The following is a 27,711-nucleotide window of genomic DNA, read 5'->3' on the forward strand; positions in this document are numbered from 1 at the left end:
CTGCTTTCCTCCATGCCTGACTTTAGACTAAAACAAATAAAAGCTAACAAAGAACTACTAACAAACAAACAAACAAAATCCTGCAATGAAATTTGCATGATCTTGTTACTTTGATGTAATCACAAACACCTACGAATAAAAAATTTTAAAAATACTCCTAGCTTGTGCACTTGAAAGCTTGGACTAAGAATTTTGATGGGAAGTAGCATGTTGTGCTGTATATTTTCTACAGCAGAAGCACACAAGCTGCTTGAGATGGCATTTGTCAAATATGGAGATGCATGGCACCTCATTTAGATCTCAGTGTGTGGTGAGGGCCAGGATATGTTGTGAAGAAGAATTTCAGGAGAAAGCTTTTGTTCTTTCAGTCAGTGGGTTTTGATGCTGCCTCTGAAATACAAATATATTATGCTACAAAAAATAGTTTCACTTTATCTTAAAAAATAGAGTTTTAAATACTTAAAAAAATTAACTAACTATACAGCATGTAAAGATTTTTATTTTATTTTATTTATTTATTTTTTTTACTTCTTTTACTCTTTTACTTTTTATTCTTTTACTTTTTTTTTTTTTTTTTTTTTTTTACTTTTACTTCTTTCTCAATGAGACAGCTCTTTATGCACTGTACTCTTTTGCCAAACCAATTGGATACTTATCTGCCTTTTCTTCTATTGTTGGAAGATGCCCAATGTTTGACAAAGCACAGATAAACTTGTTACAATAATATGACCAGGAATAAATCAGGAATTCACTGAACTTCAGAGCTCAGTGGCGAAGAGGCAGAAATAATATGCACTGGTAGATTTTGTTCGGTCTCTTATTCTTTGACTCACCCTTATGTAGTTCATATGCATGTGACAGATGTTCTCAGAAAAGATTCCATCTTTACTCTGCAGTGGGGCTGGGCATGTGCAGTAGATGCTCGAGTTCTGTGGAAATAACAGGCATAATTTCTGGTGTCTGGTATAAGAAAGGTGACGTAGTTAAGGCATCCCTACACAACTGTACTCAATACTAATAACATTTATTTTAAAATAAGATCTCAGTAAAAGCCAGACAATAAATTACTATAAACAAGGCAGAAATGTTACAGAAATAGAATGAATGGGTCAACTTAAGTATCCCAAATATTTTCTATATCACTAATAAAACCTACTGTCTAGAAACATACTTTTCCCTCACCTTGCAGGTGTCCACTAACATAAGAATCAAAGCAGAATGGCATGAAACTAAGAATGCAGTTTTTCAAGTGTGATGAGTTTGTGTAGCCACCATTAAACTATGTGAGAAAACAGGGTTCAGCTCTTTTGTCTGGAGATAAAACTGGGAATGTGTCAGACACTGAAGTAATCTGATTTTAATTATTCTGGAGCACAGCTAGCACACAACTATTACAAGCCCCCAAAGAAGTGTGGTATTTCATGTGAATTGCTAGATACTATGAGGTTACCTTCCTACTCACCTTCACTCACCCTTCACAAGACTCTCACTTCCTATTTCATGTATCCTTTCACATGTTTAGCATCAGAAGTAATTATACTTATTTTCTTTTCCCAGTGAAGACAAACACTTTCAATTTGAGATCAGTCTTGGAAAACAAGGTCAGCAAGTATTAATAAGTAGAACACAACTGAGCAGCGATGTTGCCTGTAATAGCCTCAGCAAAATTCTTCCAAAAACAAGCCTATTGCTGTTTTCTTTTTCTTCCCTGGTTTCAGAGTTGGAATGCAAAGTACACCAATTTGAAGTGGGTTCTGTCTGAAGTAATAAGAGACTGCTCTTAAGTTTGGCCATACTTAACATGTCTGGAGGGCCCTTAGGCTGACTCCAAGAGGAGCTACAACAAAATTTTAACCATAACAGAGTTACAGTACACTTCATCCTTGACTAGCACCACCATTCACTGCAGCTTCTCATTTGATGTATCCTAGACTAAATCTTCCTGTCTACAACCATTCTGAAGGTTATGGAAATTTGCACTGAACAAGAAAAGAAAAATGACAAAACCAAAACCTGTCCCCAGCAACCATACATTAGTCCAGTCTGACAGACAATAAGTGGCTTCTAACACAGGGGATAGAATCGTCTGTATTTCCCATTTGGAAAGGAGCATTTTAAACATCAGAGAACAAAGATCTGGTAAACAGAATCCAATGGTATTCACAAGAGTAGAACATTCATCTGATTTCCCCTTTTCCTTGCCGCATACAATACTAAGGTAAAGGAGCCTGGTCTTTATGCTACATAATAAGATATCCTTTAGTGTGCACAAACTTGTACTTCTTATGTGGTAAACATTACAATAGAGATGCCCCTCTCAATATCTCTGAAGTGCAGGTTCTCTTCAGTACTGGCAAAGAACAATTGTAGCAATCGTTGTTTTTTAAGCATTCGAAGGTCTTATCTGCACTGTGAATCTGGGCCAGTTCCAGCTGATGCAACTGATATGAGTTCATATATAAAAGTACTGTTCATTAGTGTCTCTGAGATGGACAATATGTACAGATAAAACAAGAATGGGTGAAGAATTTATTTGACCAGCTCCTCGTACTGTATTCAACTGTTAAGAAGTAAGATGGGCTGCAAATTGATTTAGAAAATGTGGGTATATAAAAGCTTGGAATGCTTGGTTTTTTATTTTTTTATTTTTTAATCAATGTAGTTGGAAGTAAACAGTTAATAACATTTGATCAAGTGTAGTGTAACTTGCATTTGTATTTTCATTGTTATTAATGGAGGTATGTAGAGATATAGAGAAACCTTGAGACAGTTGTTTTTCTATTGCATACAGACTAGCAGTCCATAGGAAACAGGATGAAAGCATGAAGTTTAGATCTTGGAGGGTGGCAGTTCTTCATGCACAGCCTTTGTCAATCTTGATTCTTTTTTAATTTAATTTTTAAAACGAAAAACATGGGAAACCAATATTAAATTATGTTGGACAGATGACATCAATAGCCAGAAAAACACCAGAATTGCCTGAACCCCCTCATTCAAGTCCAAAGGTACTAGTTTCTTCAACAGCTGTCAACAGCTTTTCATACAGCATAGAATATGAGGGGTAAGGTGGAAGATCCAAACGGTTGAAACATGTGTGTGCCCTGTAGAAGGAAAATATGCTACATGTTAAGTTTAATTCAAGTAAATACAAAAGGAAACAAATATTGAGAAAAGAAATTCCTATTGAAACTGAAGACATTCAAGTTCACTTGAGAAAAAAAAAAATAGTAACTATTAAAGTAAAACTGTAATTCCCCAAGAGTCTGAGGTACTGAAATACATGTGCACATACAAATGAATATTTCAAATATAAGACTCAAGCTAAGTATAAACGTAATCATAGAATCTTAGAATTACTCAGCTTGGAAAAGACCTCAAAGATCATCAAGTAATGTCATTCTCTGCTATTCCTGCATTAAATATTGCAGGTATCTGTAGAAAAATGTCAGAGGTCACTAAGGAGCTGGGATCTAGGCCCTGATGCAGAAAAAATTCCACTACCACTTCAGTTGCCTTGAGTTCCCCCCCAAAAAAAAAAAAAAAAAATCAATAAATAAAATGCAACTCAGCTGTACATCTAACATGAGCAGCTAGTAAGTTTTGAGCCTGTGGACAGACATAATATGATCCACTATACTGAAATATTCAGAATGTGCTTATAATGAGGCAGAACTGACTGGTGAAAAACTATTCAGAGATCTGCTAACTGGAAAAGAAAGGCTGCTAACAACGTTCCTATAAGTCAACTGTCAGATATCTGTGCAAGCCTGGCTGTTAAATGTGATTTATTTGTAGCAGACAAGGCAAAAGCAGTGCAAGTTGCCAACATGAGAACTCTCTCTTCCCAGTTCTGTCATTACCCCCAGTTGGCAGCATCTTCAAAAGAAGCCATGGAATGGGTTCCACACGTGCTGCCACCTTGCTGCAGCTTTACTGGTGGCAGTAAATTAAGACTCAAATTAGACTCAAATGCTGATTGCACTGCATGAGGTTCCAATATGAAGCAATGACAGTGTCCCTACCCCAGTGGTTCATCCATTTCAGCTGACAGAAAAACATAGAGCTCGTTCATCAAATTGGGCTATGAGGCAGGCACACTTTCATTAAATTTTCTTCTTTCTTTTTTTTTTTTTTTTTTTTTTTTTTTTCAGTCTGCTGGGAGTTTTACATGATGCTAGAAATACTTCTGTTCCTTCTTGCTCCCTCTGATAAATGTGAATCAACAAAACTCTACAGAAGGAAATGCAGCTTCAGCATCTAATAATGTCTACGTTTCTGATCCCTAGTATTTTTAGAAGCTGTGAAGTTGTTTTACTGTTTTCTGTGTAATACCTTTACTGCAATGTTATTTTCTCAAAATAGAAGCAGAGAAGCTATATTAAAGAAACTATTTAAAAATCTGCTAATCATCTCTTAGCCCACCCACAAAGCGTGAAAAACAACGATGCTGGTATATGGGCTGGCATGAGACTTACAGATTCAGGGGGAGAGTTTTATCAAGCACTGATTCATTAAAATTGCCAGAGGCATGTAATCTTCACTGCATCACACAACTTCAATTAGGAGAGCTTTTACCATCCCCTTTTTACCTCTTAAATGAAGATTTGTTAGCTGCTTGTTCCCAGAGAGAGCACACAATAAACACAGAATTTGCATAAATCAACTGGGAACACAAGAGAGCTAGTGAAAAATGAACATTCATAAGCCATTAATATATCCTTTGAAATCAAATGTTGTAGATCACATCTGTTGTCCATGAGTAGCCCTGCACAGTTTATTTATCTCTGCAATCTTTGGCAGCATAAGTTGTTTCTACAGTCCATTGTCAATACTTATTAACTACTTGGAGTTAATTAACTGAAGGATTCTTGTAATCCATTATGGATGCGTTTTCCATGGGCAAGAGAGTGCCATTCAGAAGGCTGTTCCTGAGGTGCTCAGCTGTCTGGCTCCAGAACTGGAAGCAGCATAGTCATGAAGGCTTGGAACTGTGGACTATGCAATGTAACTTCCCTAAGCCTAAAGCGTTATTGCCATCTGGTACTCAACCACAACACATTTCACTGTACGAGACCAAAGCCTGTATGAGACTTACACATTATGTATGTAAGTATATGAAGGGAGAGTATAGAAGGGATGGGGCCAGACTCTTCACAGTAGTGCCCAGTGGTGTCACTTACTGCCTGAAACACAGGAAGTTCTGACTGAACATGAGGGAAAACATGTTTCCTGTGAGAGTGACTGAGCTCTGGCACAAAATGCCTAGAGAGGTTGTAAAGTTTCCTTCCCTGGAGATTTTCAAAAGCCATCTGGAAACAGTCCTGGGTAATGTGCTCTGGGTGGCCCTACTTGAGTGAGGAAGCTGGACTAGATGATTATCAGAAGTCCCTTCCAGCTTCAACCATTCTATGACTCTACGATAATGTGAAAGCAGAATTGTTTTCGTGTGTTCTACTGTGTGGTGCGGACATAGCCACAATCGCTACACCGACATTTACTCTCTTGTGGACATTCATCTTGACTGATCAACATCCACCTCATTTCATATCATTTAAGCAACAGTCTTGCAGAGCTGTTGACTTCCAGTCATTCTTAAATTAGTGAAACTCAGAAAAAAAATCCATTCTCTCACCTACGACAAGATTTACTGTAGTGATCACATGGGAAGCATGACCACCAAGGATAAGGCTGATGTTCTCAATGCCTTCTTCATGTCTGTCTTTAAAAGTCAGACAGTTATTAGGGTTCTCAGCCTCCTAGGAAGTCCAGAGTGGGGAGCAGAATAAAATCCCCTCTATTCAGGTGGAAACAGTTAAAGACCTGCTACTCCACCTGGACTGTCACAAGTACATGAGGTCAGATGGGATCCAACTAAGGGTGCTGAGGGAGCTGGTGTATGTGACTGCCAAACTGCTTTCTGCCATATATCAGTGGTCCCGGTCAACTGGAGGGGTCCCAGACGATTGGAGGCTTGCTAGTTGCCCATCTATAAGAAGGGTCATAAGAAGGATCTGGGGAGCTACAGGCCTGTCAGCCTGACCACAGTACCAGGGAAGGTCATCAAACAGAATCTTGAGGATAATCACATGGCATGTGTGGAACAACCTGAGGATCAGGCCCAGCCAGCATGGGTTTGTGAAAGGCAGGTCTTGCCTGACCAACCTCATCTTCTATGACATGGTGACCAGCCTGGTGGATGAGGGAAAAGCTGTTGATGTGATTGCCTAGAGTTCAGCAAATCCTTTGATACTCTCTCCTACAGCATTCTCCTGGAGAAGGTGGCAGTCCATGGCTTAGAAAGGTACACTCTTTGCTGGGTACAAAACTAACTGGATGGCAAGACCCAGAGAGTGGTGGTGAATGGAATTAAATCCAGCTAGTAATCAGCCACAAGTAGTGTTCCCCAGAAGTCAGTTTTGGGGCTCATACTATTTAATATCTCCATTGACATCTGGATGAGGGAATTCAGTGCACTCTGAGTAGGTCTGCAGATGACACCAAGTTGTGGGAAACTACTGATCTGACAGAGGATATGAATGCCCTACAGAGGGTCCTGGACTGCCTGGATTGATGGGCAGAGGCCACTGGGACCTGGGGGTATTGTCCAACACTTAGCTGAACATGAGCCAGCAGCATGCCCAGGTAGTCAAGAAGATCAATTACATCCTGGCTTGTATAACAGTATTGCCAGCAGGATCAGGGAGGTTATCATCCCCCTGTACACAGCTTTGGTGTGGCTGCACCTTGAATACTGTGATCAGTTCTGGGCCCCGCACTACAAGACACTGAGGTCCTGGAGCATGTCCAGAGAAAGGCAATGAAGCTAGTGAAGGATCTGGAATACAAGTCTTATGAGGAGTGGCTGAGAGAGCTGTGACTGTTTATACTGGAGAAGAGGAGGCTCAGGGGAGACGTTTTTGCTCTCTACGGCTACCTGAAAGGAGTCTGTGGTGGGGGTCAGCCTCTTCTCCTGTGTAACTAGTGACAAGACCAGAGAGAATGGCCTCAAGTAGCACCAGAGGAGGTTCAGGTTGGATATGAAGAAGAATTTCATCTCCAAAAGAGTGGTCAGGCACTGAAACAGGTTTCCAAGAGATGTGGTAGAGTCAGTGTCTGTGGAGGTGTTTAAGGAAAGGGTAGATGTGGTATTTAGGGACATAGTTTAATGGGCAATATTGGTGGTAAGTGGATGGCTGGACTAGGTGATCTTAGAGGTCTTTTCCAACCTTAATAATTTTATGATTCTATCATCTTTAATCTCATTCATGGTTCATAGTGCTACACTGTTTCTCTCCATTTAAGAATACTCTCTATAAAATTATGTGCATAAGGTTTTAAGCATTTTGCATTTTTTTTTCTTTGTTACTTCCTTTAATCCCTTACAATAACAGGAGTGCACAAGCAGTACATGTGCACAGAACTTCCTTCTATTCTGGTTATAGCTTCAACCTATCCCAGGAAAGAAGAAGCTCCATGCTTCAGAAAAAGCTCTAGCTGGAAGAATTCTCCATTCTACTCAATCAGCCAGAGAATCCAAGTCCTTTAAAGAAGTAAAATATGTAACTTTTATTTCAGGATAAACCTTTGCATATTAAATAGGGAGAGTAAAAGACAACTTTGAAGAACAAGGGCTTGAACCTGTTGCCTGCTCGGTGCTATTTCATCTGAAACTCTACATTAGTTTGGAAGAATCCATGATGCAAGTTTACAACAACAGAATCAGACTGCCAGAATCTGACAGTATACTTGGAACCTGCCTTAGGGTTGGCCACTGTCTGGAGATCTGGGATTTCTGGAGCAATCTTTCTTATATGTATGAACTTAAAATAAATATTGACAGCAATAATGTGCCTGGTATAGACATCCTTCAGAAATAAACTACTGGCATAATCTAATTCTTGTAGGAGTATATAGCAGCACCATTAGCTGGTTCATGTCAGAAAACTGGTACTGATGAACAAGTTCACCAGTAAATTTAGAATGGAGTTACTTGATTCACAGCCTTGCTGAAAAAGTCTTCTTTATCCACAGTGCTTTCAAGAGGTATTCTGCATGTTACTTGTTAGTGGTTACTCTTTGAAAAATAATGCATTCTAGAAATCTGCACCATGCATCTCTTCTGCGTTTGCTACATTGCTGTTGCAAGTGCAACAGTGTGGCTGTCTTTGGTTCTGTCATCACATCACACTTACTGTAAGCAAATGGCAGTTGCATGCTCCCTTGTCCAAGTAAAAGGACAAGATGTAAGGGAGAGTTGCTTAACTACTTAAGCATTCTGGAGAAGAAGTGAGAAGATGCTGTGTCTGATGCACGGACTCAGATGTGAACGATCCAAATCATTTATTACAAGTTCTCACATCACTTATATACCTTCACAAGTTTTCTTTTCCTAGCTTTCCCATTCGCCCCTACATGTCAACAGAACATTCCACAAACACTCTTCAACTGTTCATGCAGGCGCTTATCCTATCAGAGCCACAAGCTGTTTGTTCTTCTTCTAGAGGTGTCCTTGGTTCTCATTTTGTTTATCTTGCTCCTCAGCTGCTGCTCTGTACAGTCCTTTTTGTATTCCAACAAGGAGACACACAGAATCACAGAATCACCAAGGTTGGAAAAGATCTCCAAAATCATCTGGTCCAACCGTCCACTTGCCATTAGTATTTCCCCACTATACCATATTCCTTTGTACAACATGTAAACATTTCTTGAGCACCTTGAGGAACCACCTTCCTGGGCAGCTCATTCCAGCATCTGACCACTTTTTTGGAGAAACAATTTTTCCTAGTATCCAACCTGAACCTCCCCTGGCACACTCTTCTGACGCAGTCAGAAGTTATCTAACACTTTGAGAGAAATTAGAAAACCCAAGGGCCAGACCAGCCTATTCTCAGTGACCCAGCATCTACATGGACAGCAGAAAAGCCAAATGCATCAGCTCAGTGCCAGCTTCTCTAACTCCTTACACAGCATTGCATTTATTGAGCAGGGGCTAAGAACAGTAATTAAGAGGTGCAGTCCATATTTGAGCGCACGTATGACCAAAACTGATGACTGCTAAGAATGAGAGAGCTGTTCTAGGACTTTAAAAATGTCTTACAATGTAACTCTCACTTTAAAATTGTAGGAATTGTTAGAAGGAGAAGGGAATAATCAAAACAGCTAAAGTTTTTTACAGTCATACTATATGACAGAGGCCAAAGGCCCATAGGATATGACATGACAGATGACTTTTTTTTAACCTCTAAGCCTCAGTAAATATGTAAGTAAATACAAATAAACATGAGCAAATCATAATCAGGCATTTTTATAAAGTTTAAAATAACATCTGTTTGATTGCCTAAGATTTAGAGAGTCTCCGAGCCTGCATGTTTTATGTATTTCTTAACACTGTGTATACTTGGCAGCACTCCATTATTTTATAAAAATACAAGTAATAATTCACAATGATCAATCTATATTCATTCCCCATGAGCAAGTGTTGTTTCTCTTTCCCCTGGCTAAAATGAATGCAGAGCTCTGAGACTTCTAAAAGGTGCTAACAACGTTCACCTGGAAAAGAGGCCTCTTTCAGTGATTAGTAGACAAACATGAAGTTGTTAATGTGAATATCCCAGGGCTAACTGGATCTAGGTCATAAGTAATGCCTAGGTTCATAAAGAAAGTTAAGCAGAGCAGAAAGAGGCCAATTACTTTTTCAGAACTTGATGGGCCAGCCCAAGGTGTTTTCTGTGCACGTGCCAAGGTCTTCCCACCCTCCCCTATTGCTCCTTTCCCACTGTGGGAAGCAATGCAGAGAGCACTTTGCAGAAACACTGCACAGGCTCTGACTTTCAGCTGCTGCCTGGCTACAGGATGCATTGCCCCTGGTCAATTCCAAAACCCTTACATGGAACCACACCATATATATGCCGCAAAATGAAGATCAGGCCTACGAATAGCAAGTTGTAGCTCTCAGGCTTTCCAAAATGCTTTCTGAAGCTCAGAGCACACAAACCATCTCACTGACCTTACATTATTCCATCTGTTTTTAAATCTTAGTTTTAAATCTCTTAGCTTTCTAGCTTTCTCTATAGTGTCAGTAAGGTCTTTATAGTGAATGGAAATAAATCAGAATGTAACACAAGTGTGATAAAAACAACTTATTTTAAAAGACAGTTTTAAAGTGAGATAAATTATGCCTTAAAAACACTTCCTTCCCTTTTCCTGATTTTAGTGGGGAGTCCATGTAAGATGTCAGCTCAGAACCTCTGCTGACATGGTGCCCTGGTCCAGATCTTGTGTGTCCCCGTGTGTCTTCATAAAGATGCATACACTTGGACTAGGATGATGAGCAGATTTGGACTTTTCCTCTCAGCAGTATGACTCTAGGTAAACAACATGGATGGCAAGTAACTAGAAAACTGGGTCACAGCCACAGTTAATTGACTCTGAATTTATCTGCAGGTCTATGAGAACAATTTTTTGTAGTGTGCCATGAGAGTGGTTAGTCTCCTTGGGACTGCAGCTGAAAGCTCAAGGAACTCTCTGAAATTGCCTCTCTACCTAGGTGGTGTGGAACCTTCCTACATAAGACTTGTTGTGATTCTAGGCAACTCTGGCCTGATGAGAGTCACCAGAGCAAACTCTGAATGCAGGCAGGTAATCTGTAAAACATGTTTGGGTACTTCAGTGTTCGCTTTGGCTTCCAGTTTGTTTCCAAGATAATAATTTATATATGAATAGATAATGAGGGTCTTCGAGTGCAGGAAGAAAGCATCCTTAGAAGGGCAAATGTTATGTAAAAAACTCACTTAGCAAATTCATCTCAGAGGTGCTGAGATGTGGACCCATACTCTGTAATGACACAGCCTAAGGCAACTGCAAGGACACTCAAGAAAAGGTGTCTCATTTCTGGGGGAAGGATGACTGCTGGTCACAGGTATGAAGAGAACTTAAAACTCAGTGTTATTGCTAGCTGTGCCACAGCTCTCTGTGGTAGCTGTAAGTAAGGCCACCTCTTGGTGCCTCAGTTCCTTCATTCTTAAAAATAAAGATGATTCCTCTATAGGAAAGCATTAAGACACTGTATGACATCACAGCTCATTTGATCCTAGTTGACAGAGCTAGATGTAACAAATTGAGTATGATCACCACACAGTTTGAAGTTCCTCCACTAAGCTTCCTTGTGATGAAAAAGTGGAATCATCAGAGCAAATGAAGCTGAATTACACCCACGTCTCTTGCCAAAACGCATAAGTAGATTCTGGCTTTCGTGGCTCTGTAACTTCACAAGTATTTTTATTAGTATTTTGGGAGCAAAAGGAACAGAATCAGCTGACAGCTGCTTGTCTGGGCCTGATGCAGAATCAAAATAAGGCAGCAAGGTTTGGATATGTGGATTTCTTCACCTTAACCACTTCCCAGGACTGAAAGTAGTTTAAATTGAACCCACAATAAAAAAATTAACAAAATAAAATACCTCTGAATGTAAATACAGAACAAACTGATAATTGTTTCTTTGTTGCTTCAAGATGTTCTTAGAGATTCATCATCTCAGTCACACAAATGAAACAAAGTACAGGCTCATGCCTCACATCGAACCTCTGTTTTTGTACTGTAGTTGGGACATACCTTGGAAGGGATGTTATTTTCCCCCATTTCTCTATACAGAAACGCCGAAGCCCATTGCTTCCTCGGAGAGCTGCAAAGCCCTCATATGGCACACTTGATGTTCCAGTAACAAATTGCAACAACCGAAGTCTCTGTTCATTGTTAAACCTCTCCACTGCTGCCCAGAACCACCGTATTACAATGTGTCCATCGTGGTAACCTAAACCAAGAAGCAATAGAGAGAAATTAAATTCATACCTTCTAGTGTAACTAGCCTGGGGCAGAAAATCTCATATAGAAAATCTCCTGACCTAGCAATATATCTCATTCTTGATTATTGATAGCCCATACCCCCCATCTTATCCTGGCTCTGGATACTATAATATGACTAACTCACTTGGGACCCTAAAATTCAAATATATATTTATTGCACATATGATTCTTACAAACTCCTTGGCAAGAACCGAGGCTATGTATATGAGATATAAATGACCAGTTGTAATACACTACACAGTTCAACTTCTAGTGGCTTGATTTCTGGTTCCCAAATACATTCTCATTTGAATTGAAAAAGTGTCCAAAATATAGAGAAGATTTTGGGTCTGCAAGCTCTTCCCTGGCAAACTTCCCACATGCAGGGCTCTATGCCTCAATTGGTGCTTGTAAAAGCCAGCAGAAAACCAGGCTAACTTTGTTTCAATAGCTAAACTAAACTAAAAAGACAAGAAAAAAAAAAAAAAAAAAAAAAAAAAAAAGGAGAAAAAGGAGGAGGATAACTTGGGGGACCAGATGTACTTGTGATTAGCTGTTTATTTCAAGGTAACTCAGAAGTTAGGCAGTCCTTTTGTGATGCAGAACTCATGGATTTTGCATTTATTTATCATCCAAGACAGCCTGGATAAATCATGCTCAGTATTTAAAGCAAAAGCAGACCATACATTAGAGGAAAATGGAAAAAGTCCTGCTTGACACAGGTTGAGGGGATGGCTAAGCAAGCTCTGTATTCCATACAAGTGTAATTGGGAGCAGAGGAGTTCTACTCATGAACCTTCTTCTCTGCTGAAGTTGAGAGGACTTGTTATATTACTTTGTTATATTACTTTCAAGGAGACCATGAGTTCATTCACAGTCATGTGAGTAAGTAAGTTTTAGACCTACTACTGCAAATTCTTTTCAGTTCTTATTAGTAAGAGCTCCTGTTAAGTTGGTAGTTGGCAGAAAGTGAGAGTGGATAAAATCTGGACAGAAATAGCAGAAGTAATTTTAGTGTCATTATATCTGTCGATTCAAACATAAGGTCTTACTTATTGTTTCTCATTAGTTAATCTTCACAAAAAAAAAAAAAATCTGAACAGGGCATATCCTTCAGTAAAGAGAGGTGGAAAAAAGTGGATAAAATCTTTCATGTTTTAGACTGAAAACATTCAAAAATATTGGTAAGCATCAGCAGGCAGATTACCTCCTCGATATTCTGTGTTGTTACGCCAGTCATTGAGATCTATTTCTGCAGTGCCAGCTATAACCAGCTCCAGTTCTCTGGCATCAAAAACAGAGACAAGCCTGGAGTCTACAACCTGGAACATAAAACACTTGTAAGCACAGTTTCAGTCTGGAAATAAAGAGATGCAGTGCCTCTTAAACCTAGGGCTCTGACAGACAGCTCTTCAAGTGTTGGCCACTGAAGTCTGCATGTTGATGGCAACTTTCACTCCTCTGCTGATAAATCTTTACAGGTCTGTTGATGCTTTGACCTGTGAACAATGACAGTACATATGTTTTGACCTGAATGAGGCAGTAAGTAGCAACCCATAGTCTGTGAAAAAATTCTTCATTGTTAACATTGATTCTGAGTGATTTTGATGGTGCACTAGATTTGTATATGAAAAATTTGCTTTGTACTGGACTTTGTTTACAATTTTATACAGTGGCCTTAGGGCTGACCAAGTCTATACAGCAACAAAGGCACCATCACTGGCTTCCTCTTTCAGTAAACTTTAGTGCATGACTGCTCTGAGAGATCAGTTATTGTTACCATTCCGTGTATTCAGTATGTGCTACTCTGCTTTCCAGAGATCCTATTTTGGTTTATTTCCCTCTGTGAGATATCCCTCAACTTCTGCTATGTAACTGCTGCCAGGGAAAGACACATGCTTGAATGTGATTAATATGGGATATGAATAGGTGACTACCTGGAGGGGCTAGCAAGGCAGCAGGTTTTCATCCCATCTTTGAAAGTCCTTGTAGCAGCTCTGCCACAAAGATGTCCTTAGTTCCAGGTCTTCAGCAGAGGTAAGTTAGAAAAACTCAGGGACAACAACAGAGCACCAGTTATGAATATCAGCAAGACAGTCAGTTGACTGTATCCCAGGACTAACTTTACTGTAGTGAGTCCCTAAAAATGCAGGCACACCAGCTCCTTACTGAAATGATTCTGCTACAGATTCAGACACTCCGATTCCTTGCCATTTGTGTGTTTTTGACTTCCTAGGGTACTGATGAAACATGTTTAACCAATGTGTCATTCAGATGATGAAAGCAAGACAGTGGTTACTGTTACTTACTTCATAGAAGCCACGGACCAGGGCCTCTGTTTGTTGAACAACTCCTCTTTCCACTCGCCATTTAACCATTCTCTCAATGTACTCCTTTTTGTTCTTTTCTGTCACTGCTGTATTTGCTCCTCCAGATTTCAACTCTCTCTCTGTCACCTACAGAACAAAGACAAACAGTGGAGTAACCATGTATGGATCACATCGTGTTTTAAATTTAAGGTGTGCTTTGAAAACATAAGTGCAAAATGTAACAGCTATATTTCTAGTTCTTTCCCCTGGCCTCTTGTCCTTCAATAGAAAAAAGAGCAATAATGATGGGCACTCACCTCCATTCCCCAACCACTCCTGCAGCACATACAGAGAGTGATTCAAAACTTTTGGTTTATCACATATAAACTTAGCAAAACGGGAAACTTTCAGAAGGTATATACAGCTTTCCTTCCTCTGTTCCTCTCTCAGCTCTAGCTCTAGCCTTGTCCCCAGATGAAGCTGGACTGATGTGCAGGTGACTCTAAACTGTACAAGCAAAGATTGATTCTGAGTGCACAATTTATAAGATATGCACAATATGCCATTCTGGCCAATCTTTTAATCTTCTCTCCCAGTTGCTCCCAAGAGAGTGATATTCCTGCCAGCTTGCTATTGCTGCAGGCTACTCAAGCAGTAGTATGGGAAACAACAGGATGGACACAGTTCCACCATTGGAACTTGGCAGACCATTTTGCAAACTGGAAGTGCTATGTATCTACTTGTGACAGACTCTCTTAAGCAACAACTGTTACACTTACATCCAATTGACATAGAATAGGTGTTAACTCAAAAATGCCAAAAACTAAGAAAATTCTCACAAAATAAATAGTTCCAACACACTACCTAAACAGGAACTGGCAGTGGATAGCACCTCACACAGATGAAAAATACAGTCACTGTGGCATTCAGAGTTTTATATCAGACATCCAAACGTGAGAAGTTATAAGCTATTTAGGAGTAAGAAAATGGCAATCAGTATGTACTGTAACCAATTTTTTTTTTAAACAGATTTGCATTGCATTTTAATGGTTAGTTTAGTTGGCCTGGGTTACTAGGGCTTGAGACAGAGAAGTGATTTAAGGAATCAATCAAGATTCTGCTTAGCAAAAATATACTCCTTGCAAGTAACAGGATATATTATTTATTCGGTAACTATTTTCACATTGAATCCAGTGGATTTTAAAGGAAGTATGTTTTGCTCTCATCTTCAGTTTTCTGTTCCTATAACAATGATGTCTAGTGCAGATATTAAATGATTTGCATGAATACATGCTCATTACTTGTACTATTTATATTATTATCTATTTGTTAGCTCACTAGAGTGCATGCAGCGTAAATTTAATATTTACATCATTTTGCAGGAAGGACACATAGAAAATTCTGAATTATGGAAACACTCAGTGAGCCATCTAATATGTAGCTTTGCTGAGAAACAACAAGAACAAGTAAGGTTGGATGTTAGGGGTTCTTATCTGGTTCAGGCTAAATTCCCAAATGTAAATCACTACATCACCATTTCACAAGCAAAGCTACATCATTCAGATGCTGTGCTGTACTTTCCTATACTGCACTGGTAAAAATCAACAATGAATAAATGCAGTCTAACTTTAAGCATGACCATAAATCCAGTTCCTCTGTATTTCCTTTCAAGGTTTCCCACAAATACCTAGATATACTCATGATTTCTTCAGCTTATTTATATAATTTCAAATACAATTATTTATCTGGACTTGGAAACAGCAAATCAATGACAGTGGATTCTCCCTCACACCCCCAATCTGTTTTTTTTTTTTTTTTTTTTTTTTTGTTTGTTTGTTTGTTTTTTCTTGGAGGTATTAGCCACAGCTTTGAGCTAGAATTAGGAGGAGCACACTCAGAGCAGCAAGAAAACACTACAACAAATCTAACACACTTCTTTAACCTGACCAGAACAATTACCAATGTATCCACATATAGGGCTTGGAGACAGGCCTGGAAGAACACTTTCTGCAGGGTAAGAGCTTGGGAAGTTACTTAAAATCACAAGCAACCGTCACCTCTCTGAGTATTATAAGCAAAACTCTCAAACTGGCATCCAGTACCCATAAATAAAAATGTGGGATGCTTGCATTGATAACATATATTTGCTCCTGGCACCAATATGGAAGAGGGCTGGAGGTCCTCATAGTACATACAGTACATTCTAATTTAAATAAATAAATAAGTATCAAGAAAAAAAGATTTAGTCCTAAGGATTAAAATCTAAATACACAAGCCAGAGAAGAACAAGAAAGAAACAATGAAGGAAATAGTGACTTGTCAATAATAAAGTGATTGTGGAAACAGGACAAAAAGCCTGTGACCCATCTGCAACATAGCTTCTCAAAGAGCCACTATTTCTTGTTTCCCTTACCCAACTCTTGAAATCCAGCATCCCAACTATTAACAGAACTCCCATTGTGCATAGCAAAGCAATGTGCAGATGACATTTAAGTGGTCAGATACTCCTGGCATGCAAGAATTTCCAACTACGATCCATCTGTGAGAAAAAAATGTGCTCGAGATTTCTCGAGTATTTTGCTATCAGCATTCAGCAAATTTCATAAGGAAAACATCTCACCTTCAGTTAGGACTCTTGGATTCTCACAGTTGTAATTCACAGTGAGAACCATTTTTTCTCCCACTATTAGTTCTAGCAAGTTTAGTGTCTGGTACATTTGAAATAAAGTACTAGACAGAATGTGAACTGGCATCAAAATATTTTGTGTTCTCTAGTATCATAGTATTTACAATAGATTGCAATTTTATTTCTGTTCTTTCTGGAATAATCTCTTTTCTTCCACAGCAGATACCTATGTAATTGCCATGCTCTTTTCCTTGAAGAGTGCACAACAAATACTTAGTGTGCCGAATGCACATCTTCAGATGTATAAGGGCAATTCAAATTGACATTCTTTATCATCTTCATTGTCTTCCAATGAAAATACAAACTTTTCTCATCTGTCTTTGTGAGTATGTCTGCATGTTTCTGTTTGTCTTCACTTATTAGTTTTACATAGCCATACAATCCGGGGAAATGGCTATACTGTCAATTGAATGTCCTGCAAACTCTCAGCTTCTGAGAGGAAAACACCCTACACTTAAGTCTGTGGAAAACAATAATAATCTTTCCTATAAGTGTTTCTTACTTCAATTCTTCCGTCCCATCCTTTTAATTTCATCTGTTCTTGATTCTGGTGATTCTTCATTCCCTTGTACAACAAGTAGACTAACTTCAGTTTTGAAAATATCCTCTGAAGTCTTGCTTGATTTATCTCACCATACTCTGCACTAACTCCTTTCAACTCTCCTTCTGAGGGCTAAGCTACTGTCTGTATATTCCACCTGATCTCTCCATTCTCTTTGACACTGTGCATCTCTGCACCTTACACAGGAGTTAATTTCCTTTTCTTGAGATTCTACATTATTTGACACGCATAGTTCTTCTGCCTCTCTAGCTTTCAGCATGCACTTGGAGAGTTCCCACTGAATATTGCTTTGAGTCTTGTCAAAACTTTTTAGAGACAATAATAATCCTATATGGGTTACAACAGCAAAGGCACCAAGGCTTCAATGCAAGTCAAAGAAACCCACAGAAGACACTTCTATGTGTTCTGGTCACCAGACTGCACTGAAGTCAGTGTTGTTTCCTATTTAAAGTTGGAGATATCCACATCAGCTTGATTAAAGAGAATTGTCTGACTAACGTAGAGCTGAATGGTAAATAGTATAATGACTTAATAATTTAACAAGTTACATTATTGAATACACTGAATGCCACAATCTGTGTGAACTACACTCTGGAGAGAAGAGCTGCGCTACACTTCAGATAATTCCTCATGTTCATCAGTGTGTGGCTCAACAGGCCTGTAGGGAGTCTGCAACTGGTATTCTGTATTACAGACCCTAAGAATAAACATCTGCATTAAAACACGTGGCTTGAAAGAAACAGAAGGCAGGAAAAGAAAATGTTATTGAAAGGCTAAATGATCTATTCCAACATGAAGATGTTCATCATACTCAACTTTGTCAGCTTAAAATTTGTTTTTCAGATACTTTGCATAGCTGCACTCACCTGTCCAAACACCTCCTCATTTACTGTGAAGGTGAGATCCAGGATATCTGTGATGTTGTTATCTTTCATCCACTGCAAGCTTTGATGGAACTCTTCATCCAGGTACTCTAAGTCACTTAAATCACATGGCCTGGTTATGAGGCAGGAAAAAAGATGTAGTTGAATATATGAATCCACAACCAGTGTCAGGACGACTTACCAATTAGAAAGTAAGTAAATTTATGACAAAGATCCAACATATCCAACATAAGTCTGGTGTTTGTGCTGCTTTTTTTTTTTTTTTTTTTTTTTTTTTTGGTGTGTTAAGAAACACAAACCCTCTTAAAGTAGTTCTGCACTGTCTGCATGGCTGGGCTCAAGGCCAATTCTGGCTGCCTGTATTATTTGCTGTTGGAAGGCACCACACCCTTGGGAGTTCAATTTTATGTGAATTTTCAAGATGCCACACACTCCAGAGCACATGCTTACCTTCAGCCCCAATAGGCCCCACCATGTTGTGCCTTCTCTGTATTTGTCATCCTTGAGGAGAGCTCACAAGACAGACATAAGGCAGACCAGGCATCTATATTTTTGCTAACAAGGAGCCAGTTTTGCTGATTGAAAAGGCACATGTATGTTACAGGCAATTTGGTTTCAAACCCTAAGGGGGCAAGAAGGATGCAGGAACACTCTAGGTTTTATTCTCTTTTCATACTAGCTCAGATACATTATAAATATGATTGTTTGGAGTCCAGCAATACTAATTGTTGAAAAAAATATAAAATAAAATGCATGTTAAATAACTCTACAGACTCTTAATAAAAAATTCTTTCCTGATTTGGATTAATTCTATTTCAGATATGCTTTGTCATGACTTACTACTTGTTAATACTGCAAATTTTATGTATGTTCCCTTCCTGCAGTCTATTAACGAGAGACAGATTATCAATTAAAGTTAACCATATAAACCTTACATAACTGACAATGAAGATAATATATTACTAGTAGCTTCTGCTTGCTAATGTAAAAGACAGTAGAAGACCAAAAAGAAACATTCACTCTTTCCATCTGCATTAGCATTCCTTAATTTAGTTCAATTGTGAAAAACTACTCCACTAGTGAGAAATCATGTATCTTTATTAATATGCTCCCCCCCTTTTTTTTAAAGAGGAAATAGTGATATCTGTTCTACTAAAGATGATTTTCAGTTTTCCATATATTTTAATTGCTTTTATAACTTTAATCAATATTAAACTTTGAAATTATGGGTCAGTACTTTCAAAGGCATATTCCTAAATATCTTACTTACTATCCACTTTTAACAACATAGGCAGCATCTACCAAGGGCAAATTTTTGATGAAAGTCAAGAAATATTAAAATGAGTTTGTTTTTTATCATGAGCAAACCATGAAACAACAGAAAAAAAAGGGAAGGTTGGAGTGCTCAAAGCAGTTCCATGAAGGTCTGTGTTTCTGTAAGATCCACTGCTAGATCACTGCTTCTGCATTGTTTCTGCACAGTTGTATGCTTATACTTACAGCCTTAATAGTGCTTTGTAGAACGGCCTTGTGAAGAAAGCATCAAGAAGGTACTGATGAATGAGAGCAAGACCAAGAATACGACCACTGAACCTGAACCTGAGATACAAAAATGCAGAGTAAATGAAATATAACTCAAGACATTCAGCACAGAAACTTACAAAGGTAGCAGCTGTTCTTTGTTTCTCATGTAATTTCTTATATTCATTCATTTATCTATTTTTTTTTTTTTCCCCAGCAGATATTTAACATTATCCCTCACATCTCTGACTGATCAATAATGGACCTTTCCTTAATCTATCTCCTGTAGTACCCATATGTGTACCTGGCATGAGGTGTGCTTGCCTGTGCCAAAACAATAAATGTTTTGAACACTCAGAATCTGTGATCCTTTTTTGGTGAAGCAAATGTACTCCATCAAACACAATGTTTAGACACTGAAACTCTGGCCTTAGCAGGAGAAAACATTATCAAAACCCTTTCCATAGTGGGACTTTGAAGTATTATACAAGGGTAATGAGTTGACTTCATAGGTGAGGAATTGAGATTCAAACAAGATAACTGTTGTGAACAAGGACATATATTAAAATCATGAGCTAAAGCTCAGGGAAACTGTACTTAGACCACCTTCTTGATAATGATGCTCAGCATTTGCATACTTTGCGCTGTTAAGAACAAACTCCAGCCCTATTCCAAGTACACTCAGAAAGTACCCTACCCATTACAGTCCACAATGTGATGATAAATTGTAAACTTTTTTTTTTTTTTTTTTTTTTTTTTTTATGACTTAGACATTCTTCCATCAAATCTGGTTTCAAATCAATAACCTCAGACAGAAAAATACAGAACTGATGGAAGTCCAAGTGGGATTGTAAAGGGTATATTGTATATATTGTAATTGTATATTGTATATAATGTAAATTGTATAGGGGTAAAAACAACCCCTATAATGTTCAAGATTTATTTGTGAAAAAGGAAAAAAAAAAAAAATAACACATCCTAATTGCAAGTACTTGAATTTTAAGCTGATTGACATCATAGTGAAGTTTTACTGCACAAAAGTTGAAAGAGAACAAAAAGCTGAGAAATCATTCCTTCTACTATGGGAACCAGAGTAAAGACTCTTCCTGCATAAAAATTCAACATGAATCTCATAAAAAAAGCAACGTAAAATATCCATGCAGTCAACTTTATGCTCATGGGACAGTACAAGTGCTTAGTTTGTCAAATGGGTCACAAAATAGCATGATGTGGGCCCAGCTAACATCTATATCACCTCAGGAGCTGTCTCAGGATCCCCTGTATCCAAGAAAGGTGCTTATGGTATGCAGCTGACTGGTAACAGAAGAGTGGTTATATTACTCACTTACAGCTGTTTCCACAGCAGCAACAATCAAGTCTCTAATCAAGGTGTTTAAAATCACAAGCATACATTATGGTAGCTGTTAATGGAAATTCAATTGGAATCAGTGCTTTATGGCAGAACTGTTTCAAGCAATCCAGACCATGGTCAAAGTTTCTAAGTGAAAAGACCAAGTGTGGTGAGTCAGTCTAACCAAACATATGCAGAGCAACCCTATGCTGTATAGTTCACTCTAAGTGGGGGCCTGACTGTGGTTCTACAATCCCACCCCTTGTGATGGTACAGTGCTAACGGGTCTGGATAAAGGATGTGAAATAATTAACAAAACACTGCCACTTTTGTTGCTTTGCAATACAGTAGATTTAAAAAAAAAAAGAAAAAAAGAAAAAAAAAAAAAAAAAGCCATAGTGAAAATTATAGTTCTTGAAAGCTCTGTATCACCTCAGAAGACAGAATGCTTCTTCTCTACCCTGAGGGGCTAAACCAGAGCCTACAAATCCTCTGTCCCTTGCAGCCAGCTTTGATATCTCTGTAAAAACTTACTATACTCAACTTTTTGTGCTGAAAAGTGGTTGAAGAGAAGGTCCTCTGGTCCCTTGTCCATTTTGGACACTGGGACCATAGGCTTACACCCCTTTGATCCAGCAGTGCACCAAGTAACATGGGCTGAAGTAAATCAACAAGTAACTGTCAGAAAGGAGGTCTTTGCTGAACTGCTCACAGGAGAACTATATAGTTTGTTGACATGTGTGTCTATGGTCCTTCAAGTTGAAACCACTAGCAGCCAAGCACAACAGTACCACCAAATAGATATCAAAACTTGTAAAAATCAACAAGAAGCCTTCAGTGCAGAAAACTTGAGGACAGCAACAAGAAATTTTCTTCTTTAAAGAAAGACAATTAAAACAAAAATAGATCCTTGTGTTTACTTCTTCCTGAAGTAAAGTGCACAGGTGAAAGTCAGAGATGGGTGAGACAATTCCTTCAGAAAAATAAGCTTTCTTGATGGAATAAGCAGCACAGAGGTAAATCCTGGCTGGAGGGCACACACCTTCCTTAAAGTTGATTTGCATATATCTTTCTGAGGAAGTATAAAATGCTTACTCCATTTCTTTGTAGCAGAAAAAATATCCTAAGAGAGGTGAAGAACACAAATTCTCATTCTATCTTTTTCTTTCAACACCTTTCCCTTTCTAGGACAATCACTGAGTCTGAGCAACGCACTCTAACAGAGAAGGGAAACACAGGAGGGAGTTAATGAACAGGAAATGGTAGAAGGAGAAACAGAAATAATGAGCAGTACAGCTGCTCTGGTTTCCTGCTTCTTGACACCACTGCTACACTCAAAAAGGACATTGTGTGCACCTGCTTTCTGGCTTTTAAAAATACTACTCTTTGACCTGTGAACAGGAGTTTCCACACAACCCAGCTCTTTCCTTCTGGAAGCTGCAGGTGCCCCTGAAATGGCCTATTTTCTTAACAGCCTGTTGCAAGATAACAGGCTTGTTCTCCTCAGTGGGATTCTGCTTATTTACAATATCTGTGCACACAGATAGACAAATCCACATGCTGTAGCAGGGACTAAGCAATATTTTTCCCTACAATTGCAGGTGACTCACAGGAAATTTAATTTACTCTGCTCCTTATCACATATCAGCAGAATAAGGGAAGATCAATAATAACTCTTTGTTACAGGATTCTCTCTTAACTGGTTGAACTTGTACAGCTGTACCTGACATGACAGTCCTTCCTTATATTCAGATGGAAAATGATGTACAAAGTTGTAATCTATGCATACAGTAGAAGAGTAGTTTTTGTTTATCATTCTATAGAGGATGCTTTGTGGGCTAAATTAGCTATGGTATGACAAAACTTAAATCCTAAGGAAGTATTTTACAGGATGAAAAAGACTGAAAATCTCACAAATCTTATCTCCCTGAAATACATCAGCTGGGTTTAAGTGTGCCCTTTTTGATACAGTAGCTTGTGCAATAAATAAATAAATAAATAAAAATAAAAGAAAGCCTTAGAATCATAGAATCATAGAATAACCTGATTTGGAAGGGAACTGCAAAGAATCGTCGAGTCCAACTCCCAGCTGAACACCTAAATCTAAGCCCAGCGTCTGAGAGAATTGGCCAAATGCTCCTTGATCTCCACCAGCTTGGGGCTATGCCCACTACCTTGGAAGCCAGTTCTGGGGCCTGATAACCCTCTGGTGAGAAACATTTTCCTAACACCCAACCTGAGTCCAGGCCACTCCCTTTGAGAGTGCAAAGATCATCACAGTCCCTCTGCTCCTCTCATGAGGAGTTGTAGGCTGTAATGAGGCCTTGCATCAGTTTCCTTTTCCAAACAAACCAAGGGCCCTTGTATTCTAAAGACTAGAAACCATCTATTAAAGGAACCAACAACATGTTCTTATAGCCTAAAATAATATGACTTTGAATGGAAAGTTGACTGATTGATGATTTCGCAAACTTGCTGGATTCACCAGCACGTTTAAAATGAAGAACACTGTTTCCCCTAAAGAATACACCATATTTTGGGGTAGAAGTAATACAGGACAGAATGTATAGAATGTAAAAAAGAACAGATAGTTATAGCAACTCTGCCTGGCCCTGCACATCCTCAATTTTAAGCAAAACCAGCAGTGTGCCAGGTATATGCACTGGAGGCATGCGTCAATAAGTTAGTAGCACACATCCTTTTGTTTTTTCACTGCAGGATATAATCAACATGTCCTGTAATGAGCTACATCTATAGAGCAATAACCTAGCTTGAGATCAAATCATCTTCACAAATCCTTGTCAGCAGACCAAATCCACACCTTCTATCAGCTTCATTAAAAAATGCCTTTCTTTAGTTTATTTAACCTCTATTCATGATGATAGAACTTTCAGAACTTTTGAGTGGACTAACGTGATAACATGAAGTTATCTCCTGTAGAAAGGTCAGGCGGGAAGGCTGGAATAGCTAACACTGTTCTGTTTATCCAAATTATATTGAAAGATTTTGCAGACTGCCTTTTTGCCGCCATGTCATTTGATGTTGTGGCAAATTTGATCTGTACACCTGCAGGCTAAGAGGTGGATGCTGTGGCATTCCAGTGCCATGCCTTTTAGTTTCAGGAATTGTATGAGTTCATGTGTCATTAATACCAAAAGAATGGCTCTTGTAAGAGGCCAGGAGACAAAAGTACACAAAGACTCAATACATTAAAGACAGAAGGTAAAATAATTCCTAAACTAAGTCCTGAAGGAGTATTCTAGCAGAAGGAGTAACAGGGATGGCTAATTTTCTTTTCTTATATCTATCTTCAATGTGAAGAATTATCAGTTTTATCTCCAAATGGAATACAACATTCTGTTTATCAGTATTAAAGAGAAATAACAAGAAAAAGAGCTTCTGCTTACACTTTATGGAAATATGAACTCTTAATGTCCTCTTAAGTTTCTGGAGTGCATGTATTCTGAATTAGTGATTAAACCTCAACCCATTAATTTACCAGAACTGGAAAACAATGAGGTTATGTAAACCTCATCTCTGCTTTATTTAATCTAATCGAGACCTTCAAAAGTGTCTTTCTCGTCTCTAACCTAGCTAAGCTGTATTTTCACCCAAATTGTCTTTTCATCTCATTTATATACTGGCTATACCAAACACAAGAAAACTGTTAGGTATGGCTAAAACACTAATCGTGTTACAGAGAAAAAAAACAACATGCTTTTACCAGGGAAGCTGCAGGCAGTTGTACTTAATGCAGAAGAATGATAGGCAAAATTGATTTAGATAAGGGAAATGTATGTACCCCTTTAAGTTTCTTTACAATGCAATCCATCAAACAGTTGCTTCCAGAAGGACTCCTTGGTTTAAGCATACTGTGGCTGCAACTACTTGTTCACACAGAGAAACAGTTACTGCATTTGCATGTACTTTGTCTGAGTTTAAAAGCCCTCACAGAACTGAATATGTAAGAAGAATCATGCCAAGGCACATGCACTGGCTTCTTTAATGCAAATACAGAATAGAGTAAATCTGCCTCTGGCACCTCCAATGCATGGAGTCATCATAGGTATGACAGCTTTGGTATCACAGGCTATCTGAGAGCCATAGAATCCAGGTATTTGAAAAGAATTGTCTACCAATTCTGTCTTTCAATCTAGTAAGGAGATCAATAAAGTAGACCGACTTTCTATAACATCAAATCTGTGCAATGTATCATTCTAATAACAGCAAAGATGTTCTATGAGCTGTAGCATTTTGGAAGAGGAGGAGTGTGACAGAGTGCTGGAGTGCTTGTCTCTGCCAGCAAAGCTATCAGGCTTATGAACCATAATGTACAACTGTCCTCCTCTGGGATAACCTCTGGTAAAAAAAAGACTTTGATTTCTTAGTTATCCCTTTTGGAAAAGCTAACAGGACACTTTGTACACTTACAAGTTGGTGAAGTTTTATACACTGCATGATTTATGTTTGCTTTCCATAGCACTGCCAGAGGAAAATCCAAAGATTTTGTCATCTGCCAGATAAAAGAGCCATAAAAGCACAAGCCAAATGACTGCACATTTTCCTTTAACGGCTAACAAAGAAGACTGATGCCACAATAATTGAACTAGTTAAAGGTAGTATATACTTTCCAGTCTGGGAGTATTACAGCATAAGAGAGACTGCTTATCATAAACTCACTGGTAAACATCCAGGAATGTTTACACCATGTTATGAAGCATGATGCAGACATCCTTGAGTGAGCTAACTACTAACAGGTCATCTGTATTGCAGAGCCACATGGATTTACAACTTCAGATCCAGAAGCTGTACATTGCAATTGCACTGTGCTTCATTTCAGCTAATGATCCCCACCTCTTAGGATAAGGTTACTCAATTGAATAAGCTAAGAAATCTGTGTGCTAAAATTCAGCCATACTATTAATTGTTTGGCGACCTGCTTTAGGTCTCATTCTGCAAAACACTGAACACCTTCAACTTTTATTAATGCCTCTGAAAATTGACAGCTATGATTCAGTCCTAGGAACATGCAGAAAGTGGCAGACCTGGACCTTTCTTCGCATTGCCTGTTCTCTGAACCCAAAGAAAAGTTTTGACTTTTTCATTACGAATCCTTCCAATACAATAAGATAATTCCAGCTTCTAGTCCTCCTTTTCTGGAATACAAGTAAAGAGACAATGTAAAAAGCTTCCTTCAACTGAACACAATATACTGAACATATATTTCTATATTCCTGTTATTAAGCAAATATTAACTCATGGACGATGGAGTGGTCAATATTTTTGCTATTCTACACAGTTTCAAGATCTTACTGAGATTTGGAAAAAGGTTCCTGTCCCAGCTTAGGTCCAACTTGCAAACTTAACATTACCTTTCTAAATACAAATATATTCAGACCAGATAAATTAAGATCTTCAATCTTCTTTCTTTCTGAATTTTGATGTAACACATACCTAACATACTGAAATGAAAAATAACTGTCAAGGGACAAATGAAACTTTAGCTTCCAGAACAACTCAGGGAAACAACTACACAAAGAGAAATATCGTTTCTACTGAAAAAAAAGAAAATCAAGATAAATGGAACTGAGTGATTTACTGAAAAGCATCCTGTTTTTGTGGATTTTACCCTTTTTTACTCTGCCATATGCATGGTGGAGACACCATACAGATTTTCATGTGAACATTCCCATCACTGGGCAAACTCAATAAACAATATTGCAAAAGACTATGTGGTCTTAAGCAAGGGGAAAAAAAACAACTTCCATAAAATCACAACAAAGCAATTGTTTCTTCCTCCAACCAAACAAATTATTATAGGCCAGTAAGCCTCACCTCTGTCCCAGGAAAGGTGATGGAACAGCTTGTGCTGGATGCCATCTCCCGGCAACTGGGAGAAAAGGAGGTTATCAGGAGTACTCAGTACTACATCACTCATTTGCTTTCTTTCTATTTACCTTATTCTTGACTTTCTGTTGTTTACTGGTGACAAGTTAGCTTACTGGTGCCTTGATTTCAACCTGAATGTCAGTATCAGAAAGGTTGAAACAAAGGTTGTCTCCTACAGCTTCTTCTCCTTTTCCATTCTCTGGACCTCCTGTTGTCTAGCACTGCTTCCATAATCACAGAATCACAGAATCACAGAATTGTAGGGGTTGGAAGGGACCTCTAGAGATCATCGAGTCCAACCCCCCTGCCAAAGCAGGCTCCCTACACCATGTCACACAGGTAGGCGTCCAGGCGGGTCTTGAATATCTCCAGAGAAGGAGACTCCACCACCTCCCTGGGCAGCCTGTTCCAGTGCTCCGTCACCCTCACTGTAAAGAAGTTCTTGCACACATTCGTGCGGAACTTCCTATGCTGAAGTTTCAGCCCATTTCCCCTAGTCCTGTCCCCACGCACTACTGAAAACAGACCAGCCTCGCCACTATGGCTCCCACACCTCAGGTATCTATAAACCTGGATCAAGTCCCCTCTCAGCCTTCTTTTCTCAAGGCTAAACAGACCCAGTTCCCTAAGTCTCTCCTCGTAGGGGAGATGCTCCAGGCCCTTCACCA

The 27,711-nt window shown here is 38.8% G+C and overlaps 1 protein-coding gene across 13 annotated transcripts in view; it reads right to left on the minus strand.

The window, feature by feature from the left end:
- Positions 1-599: 599 nt before the first annotated feature.
- The window catches only part of HECW1 (HECT, C2 and WW domain containing E3 ubiquitin protein ligase 1), a 233,504-nt gene continuing 206,392 nt past the window's right edge, over positions 600-27,711 (minus strand). For all 13 annotated transcript variants that reach the window (XM_072330283.1, XM_072330275.1, XM_072330282.1 and 10 more), the window contains 6 exons: positions 19,783-19,881; positions 18,265-18,394; positions 14,151-14,297; positions 13,049-13,163; positions 11,611-11,809; positions 600-3,101 (listed from right to left, as the gene is read on the minus strand). In XM_072330283.1, coding sequence (XP_072186384.1) covers positions 2,990-3,101; positions 11,611-11,809; positions 13,049-13,163; positions 14,151-14,297; positions 18,265-18,394; positions 19,783-19,881 — 802 coding nt within the window. In that variant the 3' untranslated portion in view covers positions 600-2,989. The remainder of the gene's footprint in view (positions 3,102-11,610; positions 11,810-13,048; positions 13,164-14,150; positions 14,298-18,264; positions 18,395-19,782; positions 19,882-27,711) is intronic.

This window comes from Excalfactoria chinensis, chromosome 2, assembly GCF_039878825.1.
Source record: "Excalfactoria chinensis isolate bCotChi1 chromosome 2, bCotChi1.hap2, whole genome shotgun sequence".
Classification (NCBI taxonomy): domain Eukaryota; kingdom Metazoa; phylum Chordata; class Aves; order Galliformes; family Phasianidae; genus Excalfactoria; species Excalfactoria chinensis.